Below are 27,953 nucleotides of genomic sequence, written 5' to 3' on the forward strand. Positions count from 1 at the left end.
CTGTTTTTATTTACATTTTACACAACATCCCAACTTCATTGGAATTGGGGTTGTATTATTACCTCTAAGGAGGTTATGTTTTTGGTCGCGTCCGTTTGTTTGATGGTTGGTTGGTTGGTTGGTTTGTTAGCAGGATTACTCAAAACATCCTCAACGGATTTCAATGAAATTTTTACCAGGGGTGTATCTTGCCCTAACTCAGAAGTTATTAGATTTTGGTAATGATCCAGAACACTATCCGGATCTAGCAATTTTTTTAAGGATTCTTTATCATTGCAGGATAGGGCCAATTTCAACATTGTTGCATTCAACTTCATGAAGACGGGTCACAAAGGATGAACAAAAATTAAGTTACGACGCAACAATAATTTAGCATTTGTTTCTCCTCATTGAATAAACTTATCAGAAAACAAAAAAAGTTGTGGTGTTCATGCAGTTTCTCTTTATAAATACATTTGCTGTTTTTAGGAGTGATGTGTTACTAGTTTATTACAGTTTGCTGTGTGTTTTGAATAATTGTGTGGAAAATTATTTTCCGCTTTTTTCCTTTATTTCTGATTATAAACCTTTACTACACTTATAAAACACAACTATAGCATATAAGTATATTTTGAAAGTACAGGTTGTCCTGAAAAAAAAGAGACATAAAACTTGATTGTTGGATGCAGGGAGTGCTGTTAATAGCAATAATAAAACATTTATGCCACGCAAGTGAACTGTCCAACAAATGCCCTCGGACCCCAGAGGGTTAACCACTGAATCCGAAACATGACGGTAGATGCGTGAAATGACATTGAATAAGTCTCTTTGCCAAAGGGTATTCCATGTGACATCAGTGACCCTATGGCCTTGGCGGAGGTTTGCGCTCTCCGAGTGCTTCTAGTTATTATTATTAATATTGTATAACCAAAGTGCTGTTATCTTGCTGTTACAATTCAATGCAACCAAGAAATGTCTGCAAAGTTGTTGTTTTAAATAAATTACCCATTCTTTTTCATTTAAGCTCTAAATGTCAAAAAACTGCAGCACTGGAATATCCTGAGCTAAAAAAAAATAAAATAAATAAACTAAATTTAAAAAAACATCAGCTCTGGTAAAGGCAAGTCCAAACTTTTCTGGGCGTTCAGCTGTTAAGTGCTGCCTGAGCACTCCATCAAGGCTTGTCATAAATGCAAACAAGCAAACAGTTTGTGACTTAACTGCCTGTTATTCAGTTGGCTGACAGACTGATCACTAATTTAAGCAAACTAGCTGGTTTGACAAGTATTTCAGTAGGTTATCTGACTTCCCGCCCATTCCTTCTGTACTATTATTATAGAAGCAGGTCGCGTGCTTTGTCTTTGGACAAAGACACCATGCAAAAAACATTACAGAATGTGACATCAGTGCAAAAAAAAAAAAAAAAACACTGCAGGGAAGCAAGAAACGTGGGGAGGAAAGCAACAAAACAATTTTTGCAAAAAAATATATATATATATAAAATAAAATTAAAAAATAAAGTAAGGAAGCTGATTTACAGTTTACTTAGTCCAAAGCACTGGCTGTTAAAATTATTTCCAGTTGTTCAGAGTCAGTCAGTGAATACATGTTTTTATGTCACCTCAAAAAAAGGGGACTTTAAATAAAATGCACGAAATTTCTTCAGGAAGGTATAGTGCTTTTTTGTTTGTTTGTTTTTTCGGCAAATTATCTGTGAAAAGTAGGTAGCCAAAGTAACAAAAAAAAAACATTTGTTTTTCCACTTAATAGAATAAAAGACATCATTTGCTGACTTCACCATCAAAGTGTGATCTGAAACGTTATACTTCCCCAAAACAAAAGAACAATTCACACATCCACCAGAATATTGTTTTTGGCTTCTGTTCATCTCCCTGCACAGCCAGACACAAATTATTATATTCATAAACCCTTCACTCACACAATCTGTTGAGGTCACCATAAAGACTGAGAAAATAAACAGCTCCTGCTCCACAGTGCAGATACTGGATCAGTGGTTTCCTTGTATATTTCACACAGCTCTGGCCTGCTGGCTGCAGCAACAACTACAGACAAGTTTTGTTTTATTTCTCCTTAATCTTGGAACACATTTTGCCAGATATGATTACAAAAGGCGAAAGGTAAAGACAAGCCATTATGTCAGGTCTTGCAGCATGTGCTGGTGCGGCAGGTGACCATATCCATCACACTGGAGAATGGCTCTTGGTTGCGAATGGCAAACACCCAGACAAACAAACAGCACATCCCCACTTCTAAAAGTAGCCATCAATCTGCAGGAGGCAGGTGACACCTCGTGGCCTTTTCCAGTTTCTGGGTCCTCAGCAATGAGACACCTCATGCTAGATTACACACAGAGAAGAACACCACATTGCCACATTGTTGTAGCTGAAGTTGCATCACAATGGAAATTGCATGACTCATCATAGTTTCCCCCAAATAACTGCTCTCTAGACACAAAGTCATTCCATCTGTATCCAAGGATTTTCTGGAGAGACCGAGTACCAAGCACATCCAGTCATTACCTTAAGTCACTGGCAAGTCTCATAACCTTACATCAAGCACCAGGACCCTGACAACTTGCTGCAATGCTGTTTTGATATTAATATATATCAAAATAGCATGCTATAACAACAGAAAAAAGATCAGGGGAAGTGGGACAAAGTGAGTAAAACAAGGAGGCCGACACAGGGGAACAAAAGATGACAAAAAGAGAAATGGATCAAATTAAGACTTGGACAGAAAGCTGGAGACGGTAACTGGCAGAAGACAGAAATATAAAGAAATCTTCCACATGCTTTTTCCAATACAGACCAGGTAAACCCAAGTGAGCAGCTGGCTAGAAAGCACTACGGGTGGCAGTTGAGTGCGGTTGGTCTGATTTGCCTGTGCATCTGCAAGTGGACGCTTTCACGGCACAAAGACGCCTATTGTCTTACTGTAGGAAGGCTGGGGCAGAGGCTTATGGCTGAACATAATGCAGCACTTCATCAGTATATAACACAACTGTAATCATACAAAACGTGAGAGTTATTTTGCTACAGTGCAGTTTTCAACAGCACAAAAGTGAAAACAAGACGAGGGGAAAACCATCTGTCACTCTCCACTTCCAGACAAGCACAGCACATAATGAACTATTAGTCCATTGTAACTTACTTTCTTCTTCATTTGCATGAACTAATGATGCTGCTCTTGACAGAACATCCAGTGGTGTCTCCATGGTTGGCCGCCTGCAGGAAAAAGAAGAGAACTGCTTTTGAATATGTATGGGGTCAAATGAGCAAGCTGTGTAGTATTACACATGCCAAACTTAGTTAATGTGCAATAAATGTCATGTCACTATAGTAATAGCAGTTGTAGTTGTCGTAGCAGTAAGTTGTGCTCTACTGCCACATCAGCACCTATGGGTATTTCATGGCAAAAAAAAAAAAGGTACTGGAAAAACTATATAAGCATGCAGAAGAGCAAACAAATAAATAAATACAGGCAAACAACAAAATAAGATTCATCAAATCCACATGTGATGAGAATTTAAACACTTTTAGCACTTGTACGTTTGTAAATACACTGTCCAATGTATACTGAGAATAAGACTGCTTCCTCTTGGCTTTTAGATCAAGACAAAATAAATAATGCTTAACTGACAAAGACATTCCACAGAAATGGCATGACGATAGTTGTTGCCATGTCACTAGAGGCTCCAAATGGTCTTGCAGGCATCCTATTACAATCACAGACCAGATACTAGGCATCCAGGAAAGCAATGATCAACAGTGCGTCTGGCAATTATTCACAGCGCTTCACTTTTTCCACATTTTGTTATGTTACACCTTATTCCAAAATGGAGTAAATTGATTTTTCTCCCCTCAAAAATCTACTCACAACACCCCATAATGACATTATTTTTTTTTTATTTTTCCTAATTTATTAAAATTAAAAAACCCTAAGAAATCACATGTACATAAGTATTCACACCCTTTGCTCAACACTTTGTTGATGCACCTTTGGCAGCAATTACAGCCTCAAGTCTTCTTGAATATGATGCCACAAGCTTGGTGCACCTATCTTTGGGCAGTTTTGTCCATTCCTCTTTGCAGCACCTCTCAAACTTCATCAGGTTGGATGGGGAGCATCAGTGCACAGCCATTTTCAGATCTCTCCAGAGATGTTCAATCTGAGCTCTGGCTGGGCCACTCAGGACATTCACAGAGTTGTCCTGAAGCTACTCCTTTCATATCTTGGCTGTGTGCTTAGGGCCATTGTCCTGCTGAAAGATGAACTGTCACCCCAGTTTGAGGTCAAGAGTGCTCTGGAGCAGTTTTTTTTTTTTTATCCAGGATGTCTCTGTACATTGCTGCATTCATCTTTCCCTCAATCCTGACTAGTCTCCCAGTTCCTGCCACTGAAAAACATCCCCACAGTATGATGCTGCCACCACCATACTTCACTGTAGGGATGGTGCCTGCTTTCCTCCAAACATGATGCCTGGCATTCACACCAAAAAGTTCAATCATTTTCTCACCAGACCAGAGAATTTTGTTTTTCATAGTCTGAGAGTCCTTCAGGTGGGCTGCTATGTGCCTTTTATGAAGGAGTGGCTTCCGTCTGGCCACTCTATCATACAGGCCTGAAGGGTAGATTACAGCAGAGATGGTTGTCCTTCTGGAAGCTTCTCCTCTCTCCACAGAGGAATGCTGGAGCTCTAACAGAGTGACCATGGGTTCTTGGTCACCTCCATGACTAAGGCCCTTCTCCTCCAATCACTCAGTTTAGACGGGCTGCCAGCCCTAGGAAGAGTCCTGGTTGATCTGTACTTCTTCCATTTATAGATGATGGAGGCCACTGTACTCATTGGGACCTTCAAAGCAGCAGAAATGTTTCTGTACCATTACTCAGATTTGCCCCTTGAGACAATCCTGTCTCAGAGGTCGACAGACTATTCCTTTGACTTGGTTTGTGCTCTGACATGCACTGTCAACTGTGGGTCCTTATATGTAGACAGGTGTGTGCCTTTCCAAATCATGTCTAATCAAATGAATTTACCCCAGGTGGACTCCAATTAAGCTGTAGAAACATCTTAAGGATGATCAGTGTAAACAGGATGCACCTGAGCTCAATTTTGATGGCATGGCAAAGGCTGTGAATACTTATGTACATGTAATTTCTTAGTTACCTCTGCCAATGAAGTTGGGTAGAGGTTATGTTTTTACCCGTTTGTTTGTTTGTCTGTCTGTTTGTAAACAGCCTGTAACTCACAACTGTTCATATATCATTATGATTTTTTAAAAAGGATTCATATCCTGATAGGCAAGAACTGATTCAATTTTCAAGGTCATAGGTCAAACTCAGGAAAAATCTTGAAAAACTGGAAAAATCCTTATCCTTTAACATTGAACAAATTTTAAAAAAATAATAATGCTGTCAAAAAAAGACTGAATTTCTTTCATATTTGAGAGTGCTATGTAGCATGGTATGCTTTATTGACTGACAAAGGTTGATTCAGATCAAGTTTTTTTTTTTTTTTTTTTTAAATTAGCAAGATCTAAAAAAAAAAAAAAAACCTTTTCACATTGCCATTATGGGGTATTGTGTGCAGAATTTTGAGGAAAAAAATTAATATCATCCATTTTGGCTAAAAGGCTAAAATGCAGAAAATGTTTAGCACTGTGAATACTTTCTAGATGTACAGTCATTTCCCAGCAACTGCATCTTTAAGAGTTTTGACTTTTAACGCAGCGGTTTTTCTGTTCAGTACTGGTGTGACAGAATTGTGATTTTTTTTTTTTTTGCACTGTCAGCCTCCAGTCTAAATTATGACTGGTATTTGCAGATTTTTTTAAAACAATCTCTCAAGTCCTCTCTCTACATTCCAAATATACTTTTCTCTCAGTTCTCCAAGAAAACTGCTTTTTAAAAAGGTACATTATTCCAACAAACACACTTTAATAGTAGTTATCGTGGCAAACATAAAGCAGAGATTGATCTAATTATCTTTACCAAGTGCTTCCTACGTTGAAGGGCTTTACTTATTCTACTTTAATTCTCGACAGCAGCAGTGACACACAGAGTCCTTATCAGCAGCCATGAGTACAAGGAATCAAGCACAAATAGAGCACTGACAACAAGATTTATGCCTGATTTTACGGCTAGGTTTAGGTTACACTTCTTTGCTTCTCTGAACATTAATATAACACAGACCGCTGTAAGCTAACTGGAGTACCTAACGTGTTAGAAAGTTTGGAAAGCGGCCACTTGGAATGTTGTGAATGAAATTTCACTCAGCGCTTCTGTAAAAACAAAGCGGGCGCAATTTTCGTGCTTAAATTAGTCTAAAAAGCTGCGTAAATCCGTCCCGCGGAGCTGCAGTTAGCCGAACAAATGTCAGACACAACTTCATGTTGGCAACATACCTCCTCCTTCACGCGCCACTTTGGTATCTTCCGTAAAGTACACACACACACAATAAAAAATAAAATAAAAGGGGAAAACTATTCCACAGAACGTATAAACTAAAAAACTGACGTTAAACGTCTCTGTCCGAGGGCGGACAATAGCGCTGAGCTGTCGGGACAAAATCGGTTGTAAACGAGGAAGGGGGGGTTGATGAGGAGGTGGAAGGGGCAGGAATGCCTGGAATGATGGAATTCTGTTCGTAGCAGGTGGTGAAAGTGAAGCCCGCTGATTGGTGGAAGATGGAACGAGTGACGTAAGCGTATATTATAATAATGACGCATTGCATCACACAGCAGCCTGTCCTGTCCTGAGTGGGAAGACTGTTGTCGCTGCTTTTGTTCTTCAGGGAATCAGTCATAGTGGAACGCCCTGTTATGTTTGACATGGATTCAGTTATTTCTTACTAATTCAGAGTGACTGTAATGTATGGCTTGCTGTGTGGCCTAGATATTTCAGCAACTCTTTCCAAAACTGAATGACTTTAACCTTTAAATCATAGATGGTTCTAGATGTCGCCATCTTGGAAGGCCCATCTACGATTAACTCCCAGCACTCAAATTGGTAGAGATGTAAAGCAAGGGTGTCCTGAGTGACCTAAACAGGATGAATGAAATCCAAATGATGCTCCCCCACTCCATTACAGATATCAAAACAAGCTAAAGTTAGCAGGATTATTTTTGTGGTGTGGGTGCAGCCTTCAGAATTGGTAGCTTGGGTGAGGGTACATTGTATATAACCAATATATTGCCTCAATAACCATCAAAGTAGTGAACATCACAAAGTTATCCATATCTGCTAATTAGGACAACACTAAAATGCAAATTAAACATTACTAAACTATCACTCAACAGAATTACTGGTGCACCAAATTCTTAGATGTTTGTGCAATTAATTGCAGTGTAAGCCATATTATCTCAAATATTTGTAATACAATGCTTTTAAATAACTTAGTTTAAACTATTTTAAGGTATCAAGTTATGAATAACTAGGGGCGTGATTCCTTTGAGTGAAGGACTTTGTGCTGGACTTATAGGTCCCCGCTAGCACTGGCTGCTAGCTGCTGTGGACTTGACTCTGTCGACTCAACTGTTTGTTTCTGAATATTTTTGAGATAATGGTGCTTGCTGTGTGGTTAAGCATACTAACAGCCCATAAAAGAAGTTGGAGCTTTGGTCTTGCCACTGAAATTTTAGTATTTTTAATTTATGTGTAATACCAGGTTAGCTTGGTGACATCATGCAAACGGTGCAATGGATATTAAGGCAATATGCTGATGCAACTTTGTAATACCCCCACCCAACCCAAACACATGAACCAAAGTTAGCCTTTTTGGCTTTGCTTCGCTTGTTTAGCAACTGCAAGTTAGGGGTGCGTTCAGGCAGTATTCATCTTACTCAGGTCATGCTGGGCTTTCCCACTCCATCTTTTTGCCCATTTATTGATTGGCCAAAAGTTTAGTGGAGTTACACATTGCGAACACAGCAACATTTGGAGCTGCCCAATTTGAACTTCAAAACTGGGGCAGTGATGAGAGTCCTCTGTCAAGTACAGTAGTGTTTAGAATAATAGTAGTGCTATGTGACTAAAAAGATTAATCCAGGTTTTGAGTATATTTCTTATTGTTACATGGGTAACAAGGTACCAGTAGATTCAGTAGATTCTCACAAATCCAACAAGACCAAGCATTCATGATATGCACACTCTATGAAATTGGGCTATTAGTAAAAAAAAAAAAAAGTAGAAAAGGGGGTGTTCACAATAATAGTAGTGTGGCATTCAGTCAGTGAGTTCGTCAATTTTGTGGAACAAACAGGTGTGAATCAGGTGTCCCCTATTTAAGGATGAAGCCAGCACCTGTTGAACATGCTTTTCTCTTTGAAAGCCTGAGGAAAATGGGACGTTCAAGACACTGTTCAGAAGAACAGCGTAGTTTGATTAAAAAGTTGATTGGAGAGGGGAAAACTTATACGCAGGTGCAAAAAATTATAGGCTGTTCATCTACAATGATCTCCAACACTTTAAAATGGACAAAAAAGCCAGAGACACGTGGAAGAAAACAGAAAAGAACCATCAAAATGGATAGAAGAATAACCAGAATGGCAAAGGCTCACCCATTGATCAGCTCCAGGATGATCAAAGACAGTCTGGAGTTACCTGTAAGTGCTGTGACAGTTAGAAGACACCTGTGTGAAGCTAATTTATTTGCAAGAACCCCCGCAAAGTCCCTCTGTTAAATAAAAGACATGTGCAGAAGAGGTTACAATTTGCCAAAGAACACATCAACTTGGCCTAAAGAGAAATGGAGGAATATTTTGTGGACTGATGAGAGTAAAACTGTTCTTTTTGGGTCCAAGGGCCGCAGACAGTTTGTGAGATGACCCCCAAACTCTGAATTCAAGCCACAGTTCACAGTGAAGACAGTGAAGCATGGTGGGCATGTTTCTCCTACTATGGTGTTGGGCCTATATATCACATACCAGGTATCATAGATCAGTTTGGATATGTCAAAATACTTGAAGAGGTCATGTTGCCTTATGCTGAAGAGGACATGCCCTTGAAATGGGTGTTTCAACAAGACAATGACCCCAAGCATACTAGTAAACAAGCAAAATCTTGGTTCCAAACCAACAAAATTAGTGCCTCGCAGATGTGAAGAAATCATGAAAAACTGTGGTTATACAACTAAATACTAGTTTAGTGATTCACAGGATTGCTAAAAAAGCAGTTTGAACATAAAAGTTTTGACTTTGTATCAACAGCAGATGTTACTATTGTGAACACCCCCTTTTCTACTTTTTTTACTAATAGCCCAATTTCATAGCCTTAAGAGTGTGCATATCATGAATGCTTGGTCTTGTTGGATTTGTGAGAATCTACTGAATCTACTGGTACCTTGTTTCCCATGTAACAATAAGAAATATACTCAAAACCTGGATTAATCTTTTTAGTCACATAGCACTACTATTATTCTGAACACTGCTGTTTATGATCTTACACTTAGGGACAGGGTGAGAAACTCAAACATCCATAAGGGATTGGGAGTAGAATTGCTGCTTCTTCACACTGAAAGGAGCCAACTGAGGTGGTTCGGGCATCTGGTGAGGATGCTCCCTATGGAGGTCTTCCAAGCACATCCAACTGGGAGGAGGCCCTGGAGAAGACCAACGGCATGATGATTATATTTCCCAGCTTACTTGGAAACACCTCTGAATCCCCAGGAAGTGTTGGATGACATGGCCAAGTAAAGGGAATTGTGAGATGAACTGCTTAGTCAGTTACACATCGACCCAGACCCAGATGAGGCAAAATTCTGGTGTAAAATTATTTTAAATTTCATTTGGAAGTAGTCAAGGTCACTCTAATTAAAGAATCCATTGATACAATAAGTACAAATAACCCATATTGGAGGTGACATATGTTGGAGGTGACTTTATGACTATTTTCTTCCAACTTCACAGTAAAATCACTTATACATTTATACCAATACATTTGGTAGTTGTCAAGGTCACACTTTTTACATTATACATTATATACATTATACACTTTTTACTTTATACATTAAAAAATTACAGCTAACCTGTGATTAAATATGAGACTGTTTTCAATGGATGCATATCCTTTTATTTTCCTTGAACATTCCACAGTATAATAATTAAAAAGCATACAGTCATTCAATCTCAGCCACATGGGGTGTGCAGCCAGTACATTCTGAGTGCCGGTCCCAAGCCCGGATAAATGAGGAGGGTTGCGTCAGGAAGGGCATCCGGCGTAAAACAAGCCAACCGAACTATGCAGACTCAGAATCGAATTCCCATACTGGATCGGTCGCGGCCCAGGTTAACAACGTCCGCCACCGGTGCTATTGCCCAACAGGGTGCCGGTGGAAATTGGGCTACTGCTGGGCGAAGACGACGAAGAAGAGGAGGAAAACGTTGCCACGAACAGCGGGAGAAGAAGAAAACTAGAAGGGTGGAAATGAGAGTGGGGACTTTGAATGTTGGTAGTATGACTGGTAAAGGGAGAGAGCTGGCTGATATGATGGAGAGGAGAAAGGTAGACATATTGTGTGTGCAAGAGACCAAGTGGAAGGGAAGTAAGAGCAGGAGCATCGGCGGTGGGTACACAGGAAGAGAAATGGTGTTGGGGTCATTTTAAAGGAAGAGTATGTTAAAAGTGTGTTGGAGGTTAAGCGAGTGTCTGACAGGGTGATGAGTGTGAAGTTGGAAATTGAAGGGGTGATGATGAATATCATCAGTGCATATGCCCCACAGGTAGGTTGTGAGATGAAGGAGAAAGACGATTTCTGGAGTGTGTTAGATGAGGTGGTGGAGAGTGTGCCCAAGCATGAAAGAGTGGTGATAGGAGCAGACTTCAATGGGCATGTTGGTGAAGGGAACAGAGGTGATGAGGAAGTAATGGGTAGATATGGTATCAAGGATAGGAATGGGGAAGGACAGATGGTAGTTGATTTTGCAAAAAGGATGGAAATGGCTGTGGTGAATACCTACTTTAAGAAAAGGGAGGAGCACAGGGTAACATATAAGAGTGGAGGAATGTGCACACAGGTGGACTACATTCTTTATAGGAGATGCAAGCTAAAAGAAATCAGACTGTAAGGTGGTAGCAGGAGAGAGTGTCACTAGACAGCACAGGATGGTTGTCTGTAGGATGACTTTAGAGGTAAAGAAGAAGAAGAGAGTGAGAGCTCAACAAAGGATCAGATGGTGGAAGCTGAAGGAGGAAGACTGTTGTGTGAAATTTAGCGAGCAGGTGAGAGAAGCACTGGTTGGAGGGGAAGCAATTTTGGACAACTGGAAAAGTACTGTAGATGTGGTGAGGGAGACAGCTAGGACAGTACTGGGTATGACATCTGGACAGTGGAAGGAAGACAAGGAGACTTGGTGGTGGAATGAAGAGGTCCAGGAAAGCATAAGGAGAAAGAGGTTGGCGAAAACGTTTTGGGATAGTCGGAGAGATGAAGAAAGTAGACAGGAGTACAAGGAGATGCGGCGTAAGGCGAAAAGAGAAGTGGCAACAGCAAAGGAAAAGGCATATTGCGAGCTGTACAAGAAGTTGAATAGTAAGGAAGGAGAAAAGGACTTGTACCGATTGGCCAGACAAAGGGACAGAGCTAGAAAGGATGTGCAGCAGGTTAGGGTGGTAAAAGATGCACATGGTAATGTGCTGACAAGTGAGGAGTGTGTGCTGAGAAGGTGGAGGGAATATTTTGAAGAGTTGATGAATAAAGAAAATGAGCGAGAGAAAAGGCTGGATGATGTAGTGAGAGTAAATCAGGAAGTACAAGAGATTAGCAAGGAAGAAGTGAGGGCTGCTATGAAGAGGATGAAGAGTGGAAAGGCAGTCGGTCCAGATGACATTCCAGTGGAGGCATGGAAATGTCTAGGAGAGATGGCAGTAGAGTTTCTAACCAGATTGTTTAATAAAATCTTGGAAAGTGAGAGCATGCCTGAGGAGTGGAGACGAAGTGTGCTGGATCCTATTTTCAAGAACAAGGGTGATGTGCAGAGCTGCAGTAACTACAGAGGCATAAAGCTGATCAGCCACAGCATGAAGTTATGGGAAAGAGTAGTAGAAGCTAGGCTTAGAAAACAGGTGAAGATCTGTGAGCAGCAATATGGTTTCATGCCGAGAAAGAGCACTACAGATGCAATGTTTGCTCTGAGAATACTGTTGGAAAAGTACAGAGAAGGACAGAAAGAGTTACATTGTGTGTTTGTGGACTTAGAAAAAGCTTATGATAGGTTGCCAAGAGAAGAGTTGTGGTATTGTATGAGGAAGTCTGGAGTGGCAGAGAAGTATGTTAGGGTAGTGCAGGACATGTACAAGAATAGTGTGACAGCGGTGAGATGCGCAGTCGGAATGACAGACTCATTCAAGGTGGAGGTGGGATTACACCAAGGATCAGCTCTGAGTCCTTTCTTGTTTGCAGTGGTGATGGACAGGTTGACAGATGAGATCAGACAGGAGTCCCCATGGACTATGATGTTTGCAGATGACATTGTGATCTGTAGTGAGAGTAGAGAGCAAGTTGAGTCTAGTCTGGAGAAGTGGAGATATGCTTTGGAGAGAAGGGGAATGAAAGTCAGTAGAAGCAAGACTGAGTAAATGTGTGTGAATGAGAGGGAGCCCAGTGGAATAGTGCAGTTACAAGGAGTAGAAGTGGTGAAAGTAGATGAGTTTAAATATTTGGGGTCAACTGTTCAAAGTAATGGAGAGTGTGGTAGAGAGGTGAAGAACAGAGTGCAGGCAGGGTGGAGTGGGTGGAGAAAGGTGGCAGGAGTGATTTGTGACCGAAGAATATCAGCAAGGGTGAAGGGGAAAGTTTACAAAACAGCAGTGAGACCAGCTATGTTGTATGGTTTAGAGACAGTGGCACTAACAAAAAGACAGGAGGCAGAGCTGGAGGTGGCAGAGCTGAAGATGTTGAGGTTCTCTTTGGGAGTGACAAGAATGGACAAGATTAGGAATGAACATATCAGAGGGACAGCTCAGGTGGGACGGTTTGGAGACAAAGTCAGAGAGGCGAGATTGAGATGGTTTGGACATGTGCAGGAGGGACCCAGGGTATATAGGGAGAAGGATGCTGAGGATGGAGCCACCAGGCAGGAGGAAAAGAGGGAGACCAAAGAGGAGGTTCATGGATGTGCTGAGAGAGGACATGCAGGTGGTTGGTGTGACAGAGGAAGATACAGAGGACAGGGTGAGATGGAAACGATTGATCTGCTGTGGCGACCCCTAACGGGAACAGCCGAAAGATAAAGAAGAAGACAGTCATTCAATCTCAGTCACAGAACAGGAATATATGGAACATTTCAGAAAATGTATTAAGGAAATTAGTTTTACATTAAATACAACTGTCCATGGTTACATTGGAAAGAGGCCCCAATTAACATCAAGGAATTAGACTTTAGTTCAAAAGCTCCAACAGAACTTCAGTATCACAGTTCAAGAACCAATGGAGGAGTTGGAGGTATCAGAAGTGTGGCATCATCCTCCACCACCATGACAACCTGAGTGGATTTGTACACAGGATGGACGTTAACTGGTTCAGGACATGTGTGACACAGACAGCTTCCTTCGCCAGCCCTTCCACATCTTCAGTAGCTTCTTGGAACTGTATGATGCCGTCTTCCACAAGCCTGTGAAGGGCCAGGTCACACAACCTTTAGCGTTACGCAGTTATTATTACACAGTAACAGCTTTAAAATATCAGGAATTCTTCAGCATATGAATTCACTCATTTGATACGATGGGTTGGTGACAAGACGTGGCTGAAACCAGGTGTGCACATGCCATTAAATGAGGCCTCTGCACTCTGCTTTAATGACCCACCTGTTGCTCAAGTTGCAAAGCCAGGTGGAGGGTTGCCTATGATGTGGCTGTTCCCCGCGTCCTCCGCGCATGCGGAAAAAGAGGCAGGCACACAGCAGCAAAGTCACGTCACTTCCGGGCAGATTTTTGCCCAGAAGTGACGTGACAGGTAGCTGGAACATTTATTTTTTTGTTGTTGTTGTTCTGCTTGAATTTTGAGTGTCAGTAAGAAAAACACTTAACAAGGGGTCGTGGTCAAGTGGTTCGTGTGCTTGTTTCCAGTGTAGAATGTTCCCAATTCAAATCCCACCCCTGCCACATTTCTCCATGTAATGTGGAGTTGCATCAGGAAGGGCATCCGGCATAAAACTTGTGCCAATTCAACAAGCTGTGGCGACCCCGAGTGAAACAAGGGAGAAGCTGAAGGGATTCACTTTAGTAAAAAAAAGAAACACTTAACACTTCAGCTAAAAACTATATATGAATAGAATTTCATGCCAATAAAATAACTATGCATAAAAATGAGCACAGTACTAAAGAAGGAGGAGGGAACCAGCCTGTCTTACATCTGTGTGAGCCAATCAGATGCATGCAGTGCAAAGCGCTCTCCAGCCAATAAAATGGAGGAAAGCACTGCCTGCCTCCTATATCGCCTGTGCTGAGGAGGCGGAGATCGGCCAGGGCTATGATTTACAAGTTGGGCTCAGTCTGACATCTATATTGGGTTTTAAATTTAGTTCCTTTGAGACTTTATTTGGGATCTGAAATGGCTCATGTTCAGACAGATGAACTGACTTTGTTTTGGCTTGTTGCACAGACCCCCTGAGCTGTAAAGTGAAATTCTTGGATGAAGTCAATGAATTTATTTGACCACAGCAAATGCTGAAACGGTTCTGAATGTGGGGTGATTTTAAAATATTTTTTAATAAGCCATCTGATCCATTATGCAGATGCTTCTTCTGTAGCTGTGTTTGGCAAAAATGGGCATTGTACAAATTTTGTTTGTTGCATCACCAGTTATCCAGTTTCATGGTGGAGTGGCACAGAGGTTAAAAAACCCATGAAATTTCAGCTAGTTGACCATGTGGAATATGGGAAATGCAAGCCTAGATTTGATCTGTTTTCATGTACAAAAACCTTTCTCCACTCCACTGTGAAACTGTGACTGGTGGTGCAACAGACGAAAGTTGCATTATGCAGAGTTCCTTCAATCACAGGTGTTTTGGTGACTTCCCTCACTAATCACAGATTTACCATATAGTATCCTACTGGATGTAGTTCCTAATGACTGAGGTAAATGATGTTCAAGACATATTCATTGACTTGGAAATGTTCATGTATCCAGCTTCTGGCTCGTCTAAAGAAAACTGTCTACAAAAGAGATGATTTATATGCACCAGTAAACCAACTATATCCCTCCTTTGAAACATCAGACCTGAATCGTTTTCCTTCATGGCCATCTTCATATGGTGTGTGACCATTGTATGAACTTTTAGTGAAATCGAAGAAGTTTCACTGACAAGACTCATGGACAGACAGACAGATGGGGTGACTGTGTTTCATATATGCCCCCCTACCCCAATTTTTGTTTGATAAAGAAGTTAGCAAGCTTACCGGCTGTTGCGATGCCTTTCACACTCTGTGCTATGCTAGAGGATTTCACAATGGATGAGATACCTGAGGAACAAATGTACGTAATCATAAAACACTTTATATTTTCAGACACTGTAGTTTCACTTCATGACTCTAATGAAAAGAAAAAGAAAAAAAAGAAAATTTCCCCTGCAGATTCAATCTGTGATTATGTTTTATTAATTGCACCATACATTTATCTTCATCTGGGCAATAATCACCACCCCCCACCCCATTACATCCACGAAGGCAGTTGGTTCATTTGCCTTTCTGTAGGATTACTTTGGAGAAAAAAGAGAGGAAGAACGGATTTTTTTTTTTGTTTTTAGCATAGGATTCGGCAGCACAGTGGTTAGTACTGTTGCCTCACAGCAAGAAGCTCATGGGATCGCTTCCTACCTGGTCCTTTCTGTGTGGAGCTTACCTGTTCTCCCCATGTTTGTGTGGCTTCCTCCAACTTCCAAAGACATGCAGGTTAGGTGTATTAGAAACCTTAAATTGGCCATAGGTGTGAATGTTTGTCTGTCTATATGTGGCCCTGCAATGGACGGGCGGCCCATTCAGGGTGTACCTCATCTCTCGCCCAATTACTGCTGGGGAAAAATTTTCTTGCATGGAGTTTTTCCAATGGATTTTGGGTAATTTGGGGGTAGTGAATCCAAATTTGGTGTTAGTTTTTGCCAATGACATCAGGTTTTTGAGATATGAAAACATATTTCTCGTATCAAGCATTGAAGCAAAAGCTGCAGTCTCGCACACCTCTTCGGCGCCATAAGTGATAGTAGGACTCCTGTTCACATTTCACGAACCTGTTTTAAAGCTGGTGTCCTGCACCCTTTAGATGTGTCCCTGGTCCAACACACCTGTATCAAATGGGTGAATCACCTCCTCAGTATGCAGTCAAGACCTCCAGAGTGCTGATAATGACCCCATTAATTGACTCAGGTGTGTTGAAGCAGTGACACAACTAAAAGTTGCAGGACACCGGCCCTCAAGGACTGGAGCTGAAGAACCCTGGCATAATTCATCAATACGGAACATGCAGATTGCAAAAAAAATGTGATGTGATAGAGGAAATCTGAGCCCATATTAGGATTCAGCACCCCAAAATGACCCTGAATCAGTTCTCAAAGTCCATGCAAGAAAAAAAAAAAAATTGTTGACCAGTGTTATCAGGACAGCATGCATTCAAATGTCACTGAGGGAAGATCTAAAATATGAAAACTCACTTTCTCCACTACAGGTCCCATTTTAATAAACTATGAAGAGATGGTTCTATATGGTACCTTATTACCATATGGGATAACATGGTTGCTTGGTTATGTGTTGGTCTTCTTTAAAGGACATGTTACTTTACCTGACAGTATTTGCTTTATTATTTTGCTGACACACTGGATTTAGGACACATTCACAATATGACCTTTTATTTAATCTTACTGTTCCATTAATTTTACAATGAGTAGTTTTACCATTCTTTCATCCCTCACTGCCTGGTGAGACATCATTCCAGTAAGCCACTCATCTCTACCCTCATCCCTTGTATTATGTTGTCATCTCACAACAGTCCATGTTTTACCTCAAGCCTAAAGCCTTCCAGCCCTGTTTTTCTCCCCACCTTGTTGTACGACAGCGCCACAGTCTGGGTCTTGAGCCACTTTTAACAGGATCTCTTCAACATCTCTGTTTTTTCCCGGAGGGTCAACCAGCTTTGTGATCCTTTGCTGGAGGGTACGGGGCAGCGCCATCAGCTGGATGAATTGGCCCTCGGGACTTTTATCTACCTGCAGTTACAAAAACAACAATACTTAAATTAAGGGTATGTGAACAACCATACTGCATACAACAGCTTGACCAAATGACACATGTACAAGTGCTGGTGGAGCCAGTATTCACATTTGCATTCAGTGAGTGCTCTCAGCACTAGGACAGGGTCAATGGTTCACTTCTTGAATATCTTATCTAAAGAAAAGGGGACAGAAGTGTTTTGCCACGGACTGTGTGCATTGGGTACTGTTTCATTGTCGTAGTGGGTAATACTTTGTAAAGGCTTGAGAAGGTGCAGTATATTCTCTCCGATATCAAAGTATGCTAAGTTTACTTCAAATCCCTGCTTGAATATGGTACTGTAGTCTCAGGCTAGGCAGCAGGCTAGGCAGCAGATACTATACAGATAAACAAGCTATGGTAATTATGAGGAATTTAACAGAAATGTGATATATTTATGAACATTTTTGCTAGTTTACAAGATGAAGACAACAAAAATAAAAATAAAAAATAAAAAATTAAGAGTCATGTAGGGGGAAAAAACCCGATATCATAAAAACGAGTGTCTTCCATGCTTCACCTCCAGTTTTCCTTGTCCAGCTTTGTAGACAACTTGAGGACAGTCCTGTAGAATGTTGTTATACAGAATTCGGAAGTGCTGAATATTGTCTTTGACGATATTCGCCACTTTTGATTTGTCCTCTCCGATTACCATCCTAAAATCTCCTAAAGAGAGACATGACATAATTATTTTTATTACTAGTCATCAGAAAGACAGCTAAAAACATAGCAACAGCAAATTAAGGGTATTCCATCTCATATTAACTCAACTGCATCTATTACATTTGCATGTTTGGAACATATTACGGCATTTTAGAAAAACTGTTTCACCCATTTCAGCTTTTAGTAGTGTATCTCCAGCTTCTACAACTTTAAGAACATACATTTATATTGCTAGTCTTGCATGCCCTGTTGTAAATTAGTTCATATATTTATTTTTATAACAACAAAATAAATAAATATATTAATTTAGGCTTCTTTGCACAACAATTTTAATTGGTAAACTTATTTTGGAGTGGACCCTGTCATTACACCACCACATGCTTATAGTACTATTGAAGTATTCAAACCTTTGGACTCTTCAACCCAGAATGTTACTACAAAGAAAAATCACATCTGTGACTATAAACTACCTCACTGTTTGAATATGATCAGTTTGAGAAGGAGTGAGCATTTACACTATGGGTACAAAAAGGAAATTAATCACCTGCATAGGAAAGACCAGCTATCTGCAAAAAGAGGTCTTCCTCACTGAAACTCTCTGGCAGCATGAGGAACGAGGCTGTGACAGCACTTTTAAGGTTGGACACGAGAGCACCCCGTAGCTTCCCGTTCTCATTCTGTACCAGCATTTTTACCTGCAAAACACACACATATGAAGTAAACACAGAGAGACATGAACACATGTGCTCAATCAACATTGTTGCTTACATTACTCTTTTTTGATGCACACTGGCTGGTGGAGCGTGCAGGAATGCATATTTATTTTGTCAATTGTTGGTGTCATTCAGTGACACATTTTGCCATTTTGTAATGACACATATATTATTTAGAAGTTCTTTAAAACGACTGTAACCGCTAGCTGTGTTTCTGTATATGTAACAGACAAATATCATGGATAAAAAAACAAAACAAAAAAACAGCAAAAGTCCAATTATTTCTCGCTAAATCATCATCATCACATGATGCTTCAAACAAAAACAAAAGTCTAATTAGCTCTGTTAGATGATAAGTAAGTCCCTTCGGCTGCTCCTTTGTTTTCACTCGGGGTAGCCACCACAGCAGATCTGAGGTGGACCCGCATGTTAATTTGGCACAAGTTTTACACCAGATACCCTTCCTGACACAACTCCATATTACATGGTGAATGGGGCAGGGGTGGGGTTTGAACTGGAAATAAGTGAACTTAACAGCTTGGCGACCACCCCTACATCTCTCTCTTTGATGATGGGGCTGTAATTATTTTCCTTCATGAGGCTCTTCATGTTGTGTGCTGCCAATGTGTGAAGATGCACTGGAATCTACCGATTTGTTTACAAAGAGTTGAGCTTACATGGCTCACAGCCAGCTGACAGACAGGTGCAGTGATTTCTATAGATCCCCAAAATTTGTGTTTGCAGGGAATGTGGGGTAATACAATAATTCAATGATTTGCCATCTGAATTCAGCAAAATTATTTCATAACAGTCTGATCAGCATACTCACTGGTTTATGAAGGCGTCCAGCAACGTACAATGTCTTCCAATGCATGAGGTCATCTATCAGAGACTCTGTACTAATCACACCATACTTGATTAACTGAGGAGAAGAAGGTGACAGAACAGGAAAACAAAGTATTTGGTAGATTTTGGTAACATTAAAAAATTCAAATAATATTAATTCCAGTATGTTGGTTAATTAATGTACTGTTTACATTTACAGAATTAGCTATTAATCAATTAACGTATCAGTTTTCACATTTTGGAAGAAAAATGTACAAACATGGTGAATGCAGCTGACTATCAAAGACAGAACTGACAGGGAACAAACAAAAAATACATGTGAGAGACCACTCACTCACCCTGCCATCCACAGGTACCAGTGTGTTGTAGTAAACTGCTGCACCATGATCATTTTGTATGGAGCTGATCTTAGTGGGGCCCAGCAGCTTGAGGATGGAATAATGTTTGCGGTTCTGCAGGAGATTCATGGTGTGCCACGTCACAGGATCGTCCACCGCAAATACAAAGTCCAACATGTTCTTCTGCAAAATGTTACAGGAATACAGACAACGGAAGAACACACAGCTCAAAAACCATTTAGGGAATACTGTACCACTTGATATACATAGTTCCACCCCCCCAACAACTGTGTATAGAACAGCTATGATGTGCACCAAACTGATGGGGATCACAGGAACTTTCAAGATATCACAGAGAGCAGCAACGGATACCCAAATCAAATACTTTGGGGAAAAACAACAGGAGTTGCAAAGCAGCACTGCCAAGACCTGCACTTGCATTCAATGAGTATTTGCAGAGATAAAAGTCTCAGAGCTTATAGCATCATGAGGTCCCCAGATAGAGATGTTTGGTGACACAGATGACACCTTTGCAGAAGAACAAAGTCCCATGTCTTTATGGTCCTGGTGCTTCCTGTTTTACTGTACGGTTGAGAGACTCGGTTGCTAATCAGTGACCTAAAGCAATGACTGGATGCCTTTGGTACTGTGTCTCTTTGGAGCATCTGTGGTGCATTTCTCTGAGCATCATCCAGCACACGAGCCTTAGAGCTGATGATCACAGCAACTGGAAAAGACCAAGAGGATGGCTCCATATCACCCGGCTACAGCAGACAGATGGCTACTTTGGATAGGTGGAGATGGACCAGTTGTCACTTGCAGCTTACAGACAGGGCACCATCCTTGTAGTATGCATGCACATTCGCCACTCTAGTGGCAAGTTCTAGAACTAAACTATGAGGAAATAAGGACAGTTTTACATCTAATAATAAATCTGAACCCCAGACTAGGTTTTACAGTAAAATCAAATGAAAAAAGAAAGCTGAAGTGAGGAAGAAATAAAAAGAAACTAAACCACATGTATGTGCATTTTGTTTCATGAAGCACAATCTTTTTTCAGATGGTGATGTGGTTCATTTGGAACCCATGTGAAATCTGGGTACATAACATTTGTGACATCCAATATTCAATTACTGTGAATGACACATACATATGTTCATTATGCACGTAAACCTATGTACTAATGAGCATTTTGATAATTGGTATATGATTCCATTAATAAATGGATGCTGTGCTTTAAAACCTGTGTGGAATCACATCAAATTTTCAAAAATTTTGTATCTGTGGGTCCAAAATATTTAGTGAAATATTTCAACAATTCTGCCAACAAACAAACAAAAAAAAATTAATGTACATCATGGGTTTTCTTGTGACACAGATATCCATTTATCAATAATACTTTTTAAATTTAACACCAAATGAAAATAAAGATTATTTTTCATTCTTGATTCCTGAGCTTCATCTTTTCTTTCCTATTGCAGTAACTATGGTCAGAATTTCATGCTGTGATACTACTGCATGGGTTTCCATCCTAAAAATCTCACTCATAATGTACCTTTTAACCTTTAAGAAAATATTAGCTTGATTCCTCAAATAAATTTTTTGCTGTAGTTTGAGGGTCAAAAGCCTGCTTCCTCCCCATCAATGACAACACCACCTACCCCCTTTTTCTGAAGTTTTACTTTTTACATACAGTGAGGAAAATAAGTATTTGAAAACCCTGCAATTTTGCAAGTTCTCCCACTTAGAAATCATGGAGGGGTCTGAAACTTTCCTCTTAGATGCATGTCCACTGTGAGAGACATAATCTAAAAAAAAAAAAAAAAAAAATCTGGAAATCACAATGTATGATTTTTTTAATAATTTATTTGTATGTTACTGCTGCAAATAAGTATTTGAACACCTACCAACCAGCAAGAATTCTGGCTCACACAGACCTGTTAATTTTCTTTAAGAAGCCCTCTTATTCTGCACTCTTTACCTGTATTAATTGCACCTGTCTGAACCTGTTACCTGTATAAAAGACATCTGTTCACACACTCAATCAATCACACTCCAACCTGTCCACCATAGGCAAGACCAAAGAGCTGTCTAAGGACACAAGGGACAAAACTGTAGACCTGCACAAGGCTGGGATGGACTACAGGACAACAGGGAAGCAGCTTGGTAGAAGACAACAACTGTTATGATTATTTATTAGAAAGTGGAAGAAACACAAGATGACTGTCAATCTCCCTCAGTCTGGGATTCCATGCAAGATCTCACTTTGTGGGGTAAGGATGATTCTGAGACAGCTCAGAACTACACAGGAGGACCTGGTCAATGACCTGAAGAGAGCTGGAACCACAGTCACAAAGATTACATTAGTAACACATGATGCTGTCATGGTTTAAAATCCTGCAGGGCAGCAAGGTCCCCCTGCTCAAGCCAGCACATGTCCAGGCCCGTTTGAAGTTCACCAGTGACCATCTGGATGATCCAGAGGAGGCATGGGAGAAGGACATGTGGTCAGATGAGACCAGAACAGAGCTTTTTGGAATCAACTCCACTTACCATGTTTAGAGGATGAGAACAACCCCAAGAAAACCATCCCAACCGTGAAACATGGGGGTGGAAACATCATACTCTGGGGGTGCTCTTCTGCAAAGGGGACAGGACAACTGCACTGTACTGAAGGGAGGATGGATGGGGTCATGTATTGCAAGATTTTGGCAAACAACCTCCTTCCCTCAGTAACAGCATTGAAGATGGGTCATGGCTGGGTCTTCCAGCATGACAATGACCCCAAACACACAGCCAGGGCAACTAAGGAGGGGCTCCGTAAGAAGCATTTCAAGGTCCTGGAGTGATCTGGCCAGTCTCCAGACCTGAACTCAATAGAAAATTTTTGGAGGGAGCTGAAACTCCAAACCTGAAAGATGTAGAGAAGATCTGTATGGAGGAGTGGACCAAAATCCCTGCTGCAGTGTGTAAAAACCTGGTGAAAAACTACAGGAAATGTTTGACCTCTGTAATTGCAAACAAAGGCTACTGTACCAAATATTAACATTGATTTTCACAGGTGTTCAAATACTTATTTGCAGCAGTAACATACAAATAAATTATTAAAAAAATCATACATTGTGATTTCTGGATTTTTTTTTTTTTTTTTTTTTTTTTTAGATTATGTCTCTCACAGTGGACATGCACCTAAGATGAAAATTTCAGACCCCTCCATGATTTCTAAGTGGAAGAAGTTGCAAAATCGCAGGGTGTTCAAATACTTATTTTCCTCACTGTAAATTCTTCTGGAGAAAAACTTCACTAAGAATGACATCCCATCTTAACCAGCCTTAAGTCAAAAGGAAGAAAAAAAAAAAAGAGGACAATTTAATGGGGCTAAATTGAGAGACAGCCCACAAAAGGGGGATAAAAAACTACAGAAAAATATTCTGAATTACACCACTGAATTAGGTTGCAAAAAATAAATACTGAATCCAAGATTACATCTAAAAATAAACTCTGGAGCTGACAGCATCACTGTAACTGGTATGTTCCCATACAACTGATATGTTAAATAACTTAATCCAAATTATGGTGGCTTAGTGGTTAGTACTGATGCCTCACAGCAAAAAGGTTGTGGGATCACTTCCCGCCCTTTGTGTGGAGTTTGCATGTGTCTTCGTGAGTTTCCTCGCACAATCAAACATAGTCCATGGGCCAAGCAGGTTTTTGGTACCACTTAAGGTGACTAAACAACACTTAGAATCCAGCCACAGTGTACCATGGCCTACACAAAAATGTATGATAGCCATCCCTGTAGCCAGGTAGGGGTCAATGAAGAATTACACAGAGGTTAAAATTTAAAAATGCTACAATCACATTGAAAACTATATCAGATTATTTGTCTGATCATAACAATTCCAAAGAAGTATAGTTTGTACTATCTATGATGGAATGTTGTGGAGTTATGGGGTAAAAATAGCAAAGATGGTGACAAAGGTCAATTTCAGTTTGTACAGGGGTCAAAAGTTAAAGTTGACAGAATGCAAATTATTGTTTGGGTTAATAGGGTTCTAATAAGGAATAGTTTGCACCATCTGTCATGCTTATTTATCATGTTACAGGGTAACATATGTCACCTGTCATAGAATCCAATGAACACTGACCTTGTTTGACCTTTACTTTGGAGACCAAACAGTCAACACAGTCAAAACTATTCCATTCATTAATCCTTTTATTTCAACCAATAATTTGCTTTTTTTTTTTTTTTTTTTTTACTGAAATTGGAGCAACTTTAACTTGACCCCTATACAAACTGAAATTGACCAATTTTTGCTGTTTTGTCCCCATAACCCCAGAACATTCCATCATAGATAGTACAAACTATACTTTTTTGGAATTGTTATGATCAGACAAATAATATGATATAGTTTTCAACGTGATTGGAGCATTTTAAAATTTTGACCTCTATGTAATTCTTCATTGACCCCAACCTGGCTACAGCTACCACCCTGGGATGGCTATCATACATTTTTGTGTAGGCCATGGTACACTGAGGCTGGATTCTAAGTGTCGTTTAGTCACCTTCAGTGGTACAGTCACTTGCCCAGTTCCGGATCACTGCTATAGTATTCCCTCTCAACTCCACTCCCATCTCAAAAGTAACAATATCTATGAGCAATTTCAATCTGGTTTTTGCCCTCTCCACAGCACTGAAACTGCACTTCTGAAAATCACCAACGACCTTCTCATAGCTTTTGACTCTGGTTTACTCTCCATCCTCATCCTCCTTGATCTTACAGCAGCTTTTGACACCATCTCCCATAGCATTCTCCTCCACAGACTCCAGTCTATTGGCATCTCTAACACTTCTCTCTCCTGGTTCACTTCCTATCTCTCTAACCGTACTCAGTTTGTTCAGCTCAAATCTCACAAATCTATCTCCTTCCCTGTTTCTGCCGGTGTGCCTCAGGGCTCTGTCCTGGGGCCCCTTCTCTTTATTATCTCGTACATTCTCCCTCTTGGTTCCATCTTCCGTAAATAAAATATTCACTTCCACTGTTACGCGGATGACACCCAGCTCTACCTCTCTACGACTCCTCCTTCATCACTTTCTCCTCCCTCCCTCACCCTCTGTTTACAGGAACTCAACACCTGGTTTTCCTCCAACATTCTCAAACTCAATAGCTCCAAAACTGAAGTCCTCCTTGTAGGCACATCCTCCACCATCTCCAAATCCAACAGGTTTCCTATCTCTATCAATGACTCCACTGTCCTCCCTTCCCCTCAGGTCAAGAGTTTGGGCGTCATCCTCAACAGCATCCTTTCCTTTCACTCCCACATCAATAACATCACCCGCTCTGCCTACTTCCACCTCCGCAATATCGCTCATCTCCGTCCTTCCCTCACTCCTTACACCACTGCCATCCTCGTCCACAGTCTTGTCACCTCCCTGGATCGACTACTGCAACGCTCTTCTCCAGAAACTGCAGCTCCTTCAAAAATCTGCAGCACGGATCATCACCAGGACACCCACTACTCACCATATCACTCCCATTCTCTAACAACTCCACTGGCTCCCAATAAAACAACGGATTAATTTCAAAATTCTCATCACCACTTACAAAGCTTTCCATAACCTTGCTCCACAATACATCTCCGATCTCCTTCACATAGTTACTCCCTTTCGCTTTCTATGCTCCTCCTCCTCTCTCCAGCTCACTCTCCACCCCTCCCGTCTCGTTACCATGGGGGGCAGAGCCTTCAGCCGCTCTGCTCCCCAGCTCTGGAATTCACTCCCACCTGACCTCCGCAACACTGATTCCCTTCCCCTCTTCAAATCCAGACTCAAAACTCATCTGTTCAGACAATCCTATACAGCATGACCATACATACCTCACGACCACACGCTCCTCATGATTGCTCATGCCACCCGACCACATACACATGACCACACACATCACATGACTACACACACCACATGATCACATACCACAACTCTACAGCCTCCAGTTTTATATATGCTTCTCTGTTTCTTTTTTTATCTTTGTTTTTAATTTGTCCTGTACAGTGTCCTTGGGTGTTTTGAAAGGCGCTTTTAAATAAAAATGGATTATTATTTGCGCCGCCGTTTCTCATAATCAGCACGAATAAGCTAATACTTAGTACCAATGGAAACACTGATGTTTTGTCTACAAACGACCACAAGCTCGACCGGATCCAGCCATCCTTGTGATCAGCAGAGGAATCAAAACATCCCGGTGTCTGCGGTGTGCGCACGTTTTCTCACTCACTCATTCCTGCAAGTTTGAAAGTAACGATCTCTAAGACATAGCAAAGGTGAGTTAGCCATTCAGTGTTTTTGGTTCTAGAGTGGGAAAATACTTACTTACTTGGGTAGAAAATGTTAGTGTGTTATGTCTTGCTGTTTAATTACTGCGCGCATTTATCTCCGACGCGAAAATTTGCCGGTTGCGGATGACTGAAGCAGCAGCCTCGTGTCAGTACTTGTGAACCATGTGTACTTTGGGGGTCATCTCAACATCACAAATGGGCATGAATGTGGGGGTTTTCATTTTTTATTTCGGAAGAAATCTCACCTCCACACTTAATTTTTTGCTTGTAAAAACGTATAACGGCGCCTTTCAAAACTAAGTAAATTCTCACTTAATAAGTATAATTTCTATCATTTTGTGTCCAAAACACATTCTCGGGCACAGTGTGTATCATTCTGCATTAGAAGGGCTCCAGCCAGATGCCCAGAATGTCCCCAAAGTGACACAGAGTGTCGTGATCCAGAACCAGCAAAAGTGATCCATTTCTGGTAAATATTTGCACCACACAGTGCTACTCCACCCAGACTTTTTCAGCTAAACACCCAAATACCCAATACAACAATACACAATTAAAGGACATTCAGTCGCATTATGGCTCTGTATAGCGGACTTTAAAAAAGGTGATCCGTAACTGGACAACCGTCTGTACCGATTAGGTCAAAATTGATGACTGGCTCATGGACTAACATGCTTATTTAGGGTCTGAGCAAGGCAGCATCTCCACATCTGGAGTCTGAGCTGGACTGTGTCTACCTGTAATTAGGATGGGTTAAATGTTGAGGACAATTTTCGTTGTGTGTGTGTACAAAGGCCATTCTTCTTCTTCAAAGGCTAATCTTCCAGGGTCACGGTAGTTTTAAACGTCAGGACAAGTTCTGGAAACTACCAGGACATAAGTCACTTACCTCCATTTGACCTTGACTGGTGCCCTGCTGTTTAAACACTCCGGACCCATATGCAAAAGCTAAGCTGATATCTTGTGGAAACTGTGAGAGAATCCTTCTGTAAAACACGCCGGTGTGGTGTAAAACTGGAAGAGTCATTTTGGAACGAGTGGTGGTAAGTTAGCAACAGGCTCGGCGGGAAAACAGACACGACTGGAAAACAAAATGGATCACAAAGTAGCACATATTTCTGGAAAATTACTATGAATCAAGAAAAAAATAAAGAAAGAACCAACAGTCACTGTCCCTGAAACCCGTGCATCATACCAATGTGTTTTAAGTGTCGACTAAATAATACGTCACAGGGTCTCCTGCCGAGTGTGTGCTCATGGGAAACTGAGTCAACCATAGAAGGTACGCGACACCGTCATGTTTTCAGATTTACACGGTGTATTATTGGTTATTTATGCTGCCTACGTTTACAGGTATTTTGAAACTTTTTCTTTTACTCGATTTGATGATTAAACGCAGCCGTGAACCGTTAAAGGTTGTTTTAATATTTGAGGGGGAAAGGTGGCCGATTTAAACCGTTATGAATTTATCCAGCAGGAGGCGACCTTTTACCGAGTTAAGTATTAAACCATTCATCATGAAAACAAACAGGCTAATTCTTGGTTAAAAAGCTGCAGCTCTTACAGCCGGGATTTAACACATTATACTGCGAAAGTTCAATGAAAATTAATTTTATTATTATTATTATTATTATTATTCATTAATTCTCAATTATCTATCTATCTATCTATCTATCTATCTATCTATCTATCTATCTATCTATCTATCTATCTATCTATCTATCTATCTATCTTATCAAATTTACACTCGCAAATCCTTTGCAGACCTTTTTATATTCAAACAAAAAGACCTAATACAAAACCATCAATCCAAAAAAATCACTTT

The 27,953-nt window shown here is 40.7% G+C and overlaps 2 protein-coding genes across 3 annotated transcripts in view; both read right to left on the bottom strand.

The window, feature by feature from the left end:
• vgll4b (vestigial-like family member 4b) overlaps positions 1-6,548 on the bottom strand; it is a 143,234-nt gene extending 136,686 nt beyond the window's left edge. Inside the window, exons 1-2 of the mRNA XM_034166200.1 lie at positions 6,405-6,548; positions 3,151-3,224 (exon numbers count right to left, since the gene is read on the bottom strand). Of these exons, the coding sequence (XP_034022091.1) occupies positions 3,151-3,214 (64 nt within the window). The 5' untranslated portion in view covers positions 3,215-3,224; positions 6,405-6,548. The remainder of the gene's footprint in view (positions 1-3,150; positions 3,225-6,404) is intronic.
• A 3,494-nt stretch (positions 6,549-10,042) lies between these two features.
• tamm41 (TAM41 mitochondrial translocator assembly and maintenance homolog) lies at positions 10,043-27,346 on the bottom strand. Of its 2 annotated transcripts, XR_004559524.1 has the most exons (9): positions 27,018-27,346; positions 19,796-19,978; positions 19,441-19,533; positions 18,443-18,593; positions 17,756-17,901; positions 17,027-17,192; positions 15,394-15,456; positions 13,238-13,607; positions 10,043-10,123 (listed from the first exon to the last, which is right to left on the bottom strand). XR_004559524.1 is itself a non-coding variant. In XM_034166201.1 (8 exons), exons 1-8 carry the CDS (start codon positions 27,153-27,155, stop codon positions 13,516-13,518), a joined length of 1,032 nt encoding a protein of 343 aa, XP_034022092.1. In that variant the 5' UTR covers positions 27,156-27,346; the 3' UTR covers positions 13,127-13,515. The 2 variants fall into 2 exon arrangements, 1 of the variants encoding a protein (XP_034022092.1); XM_034166201.1 differs by lacking the exon at positions 10,043-10,123 and having other exon boundaries at positions 13,127-13,607.
• Positions 27,347-27,953: the final 607 nt, after the last annotated feature.

This window comes from Thalassophryne amazonica, chromosome 3, assembly GCF_902500255.1.
Source record: "Thalassophryne amazonica chromosome 3, fThaAma1.1, whole genome shotgun sequence".
In the NCBI taxonomy this organism is placed as follows: Eukaryota; Metazoa; Chordata; class Actinopteri; order Batrachoidiformes; family Batrachoididae; genus Thalassophryne; species Thalassophryne amazonica.

What these genes read in the sequence shown, in the direction of transcription:
- tamm41 (XM_034166201.1), bottom strand. Translation starts at nt 27,155, where the DNA reads ATGACTCTTCCAGTTTTACACCACACCGGCGTGTTTTACAGAAGGATT. An exon ending in AGCTGGTCTTTCCTATGCAG is followed by an intron (nt 17,902 to 18,442) that starts GTGATTAATTTC and finishes GTCTCTCTTTAG; the next exon opens with GAGATTTTAGGATGGTAATC. An exon ending in CTGGACAAGGAAAACTGGAG is followed by an intron (nt 17,193 to 17,755) that starts GTGAAGCATGGA and finishes TTGTAACTGCAG; the next exon opens with GTAGATAAAAGTCCCGAGGG.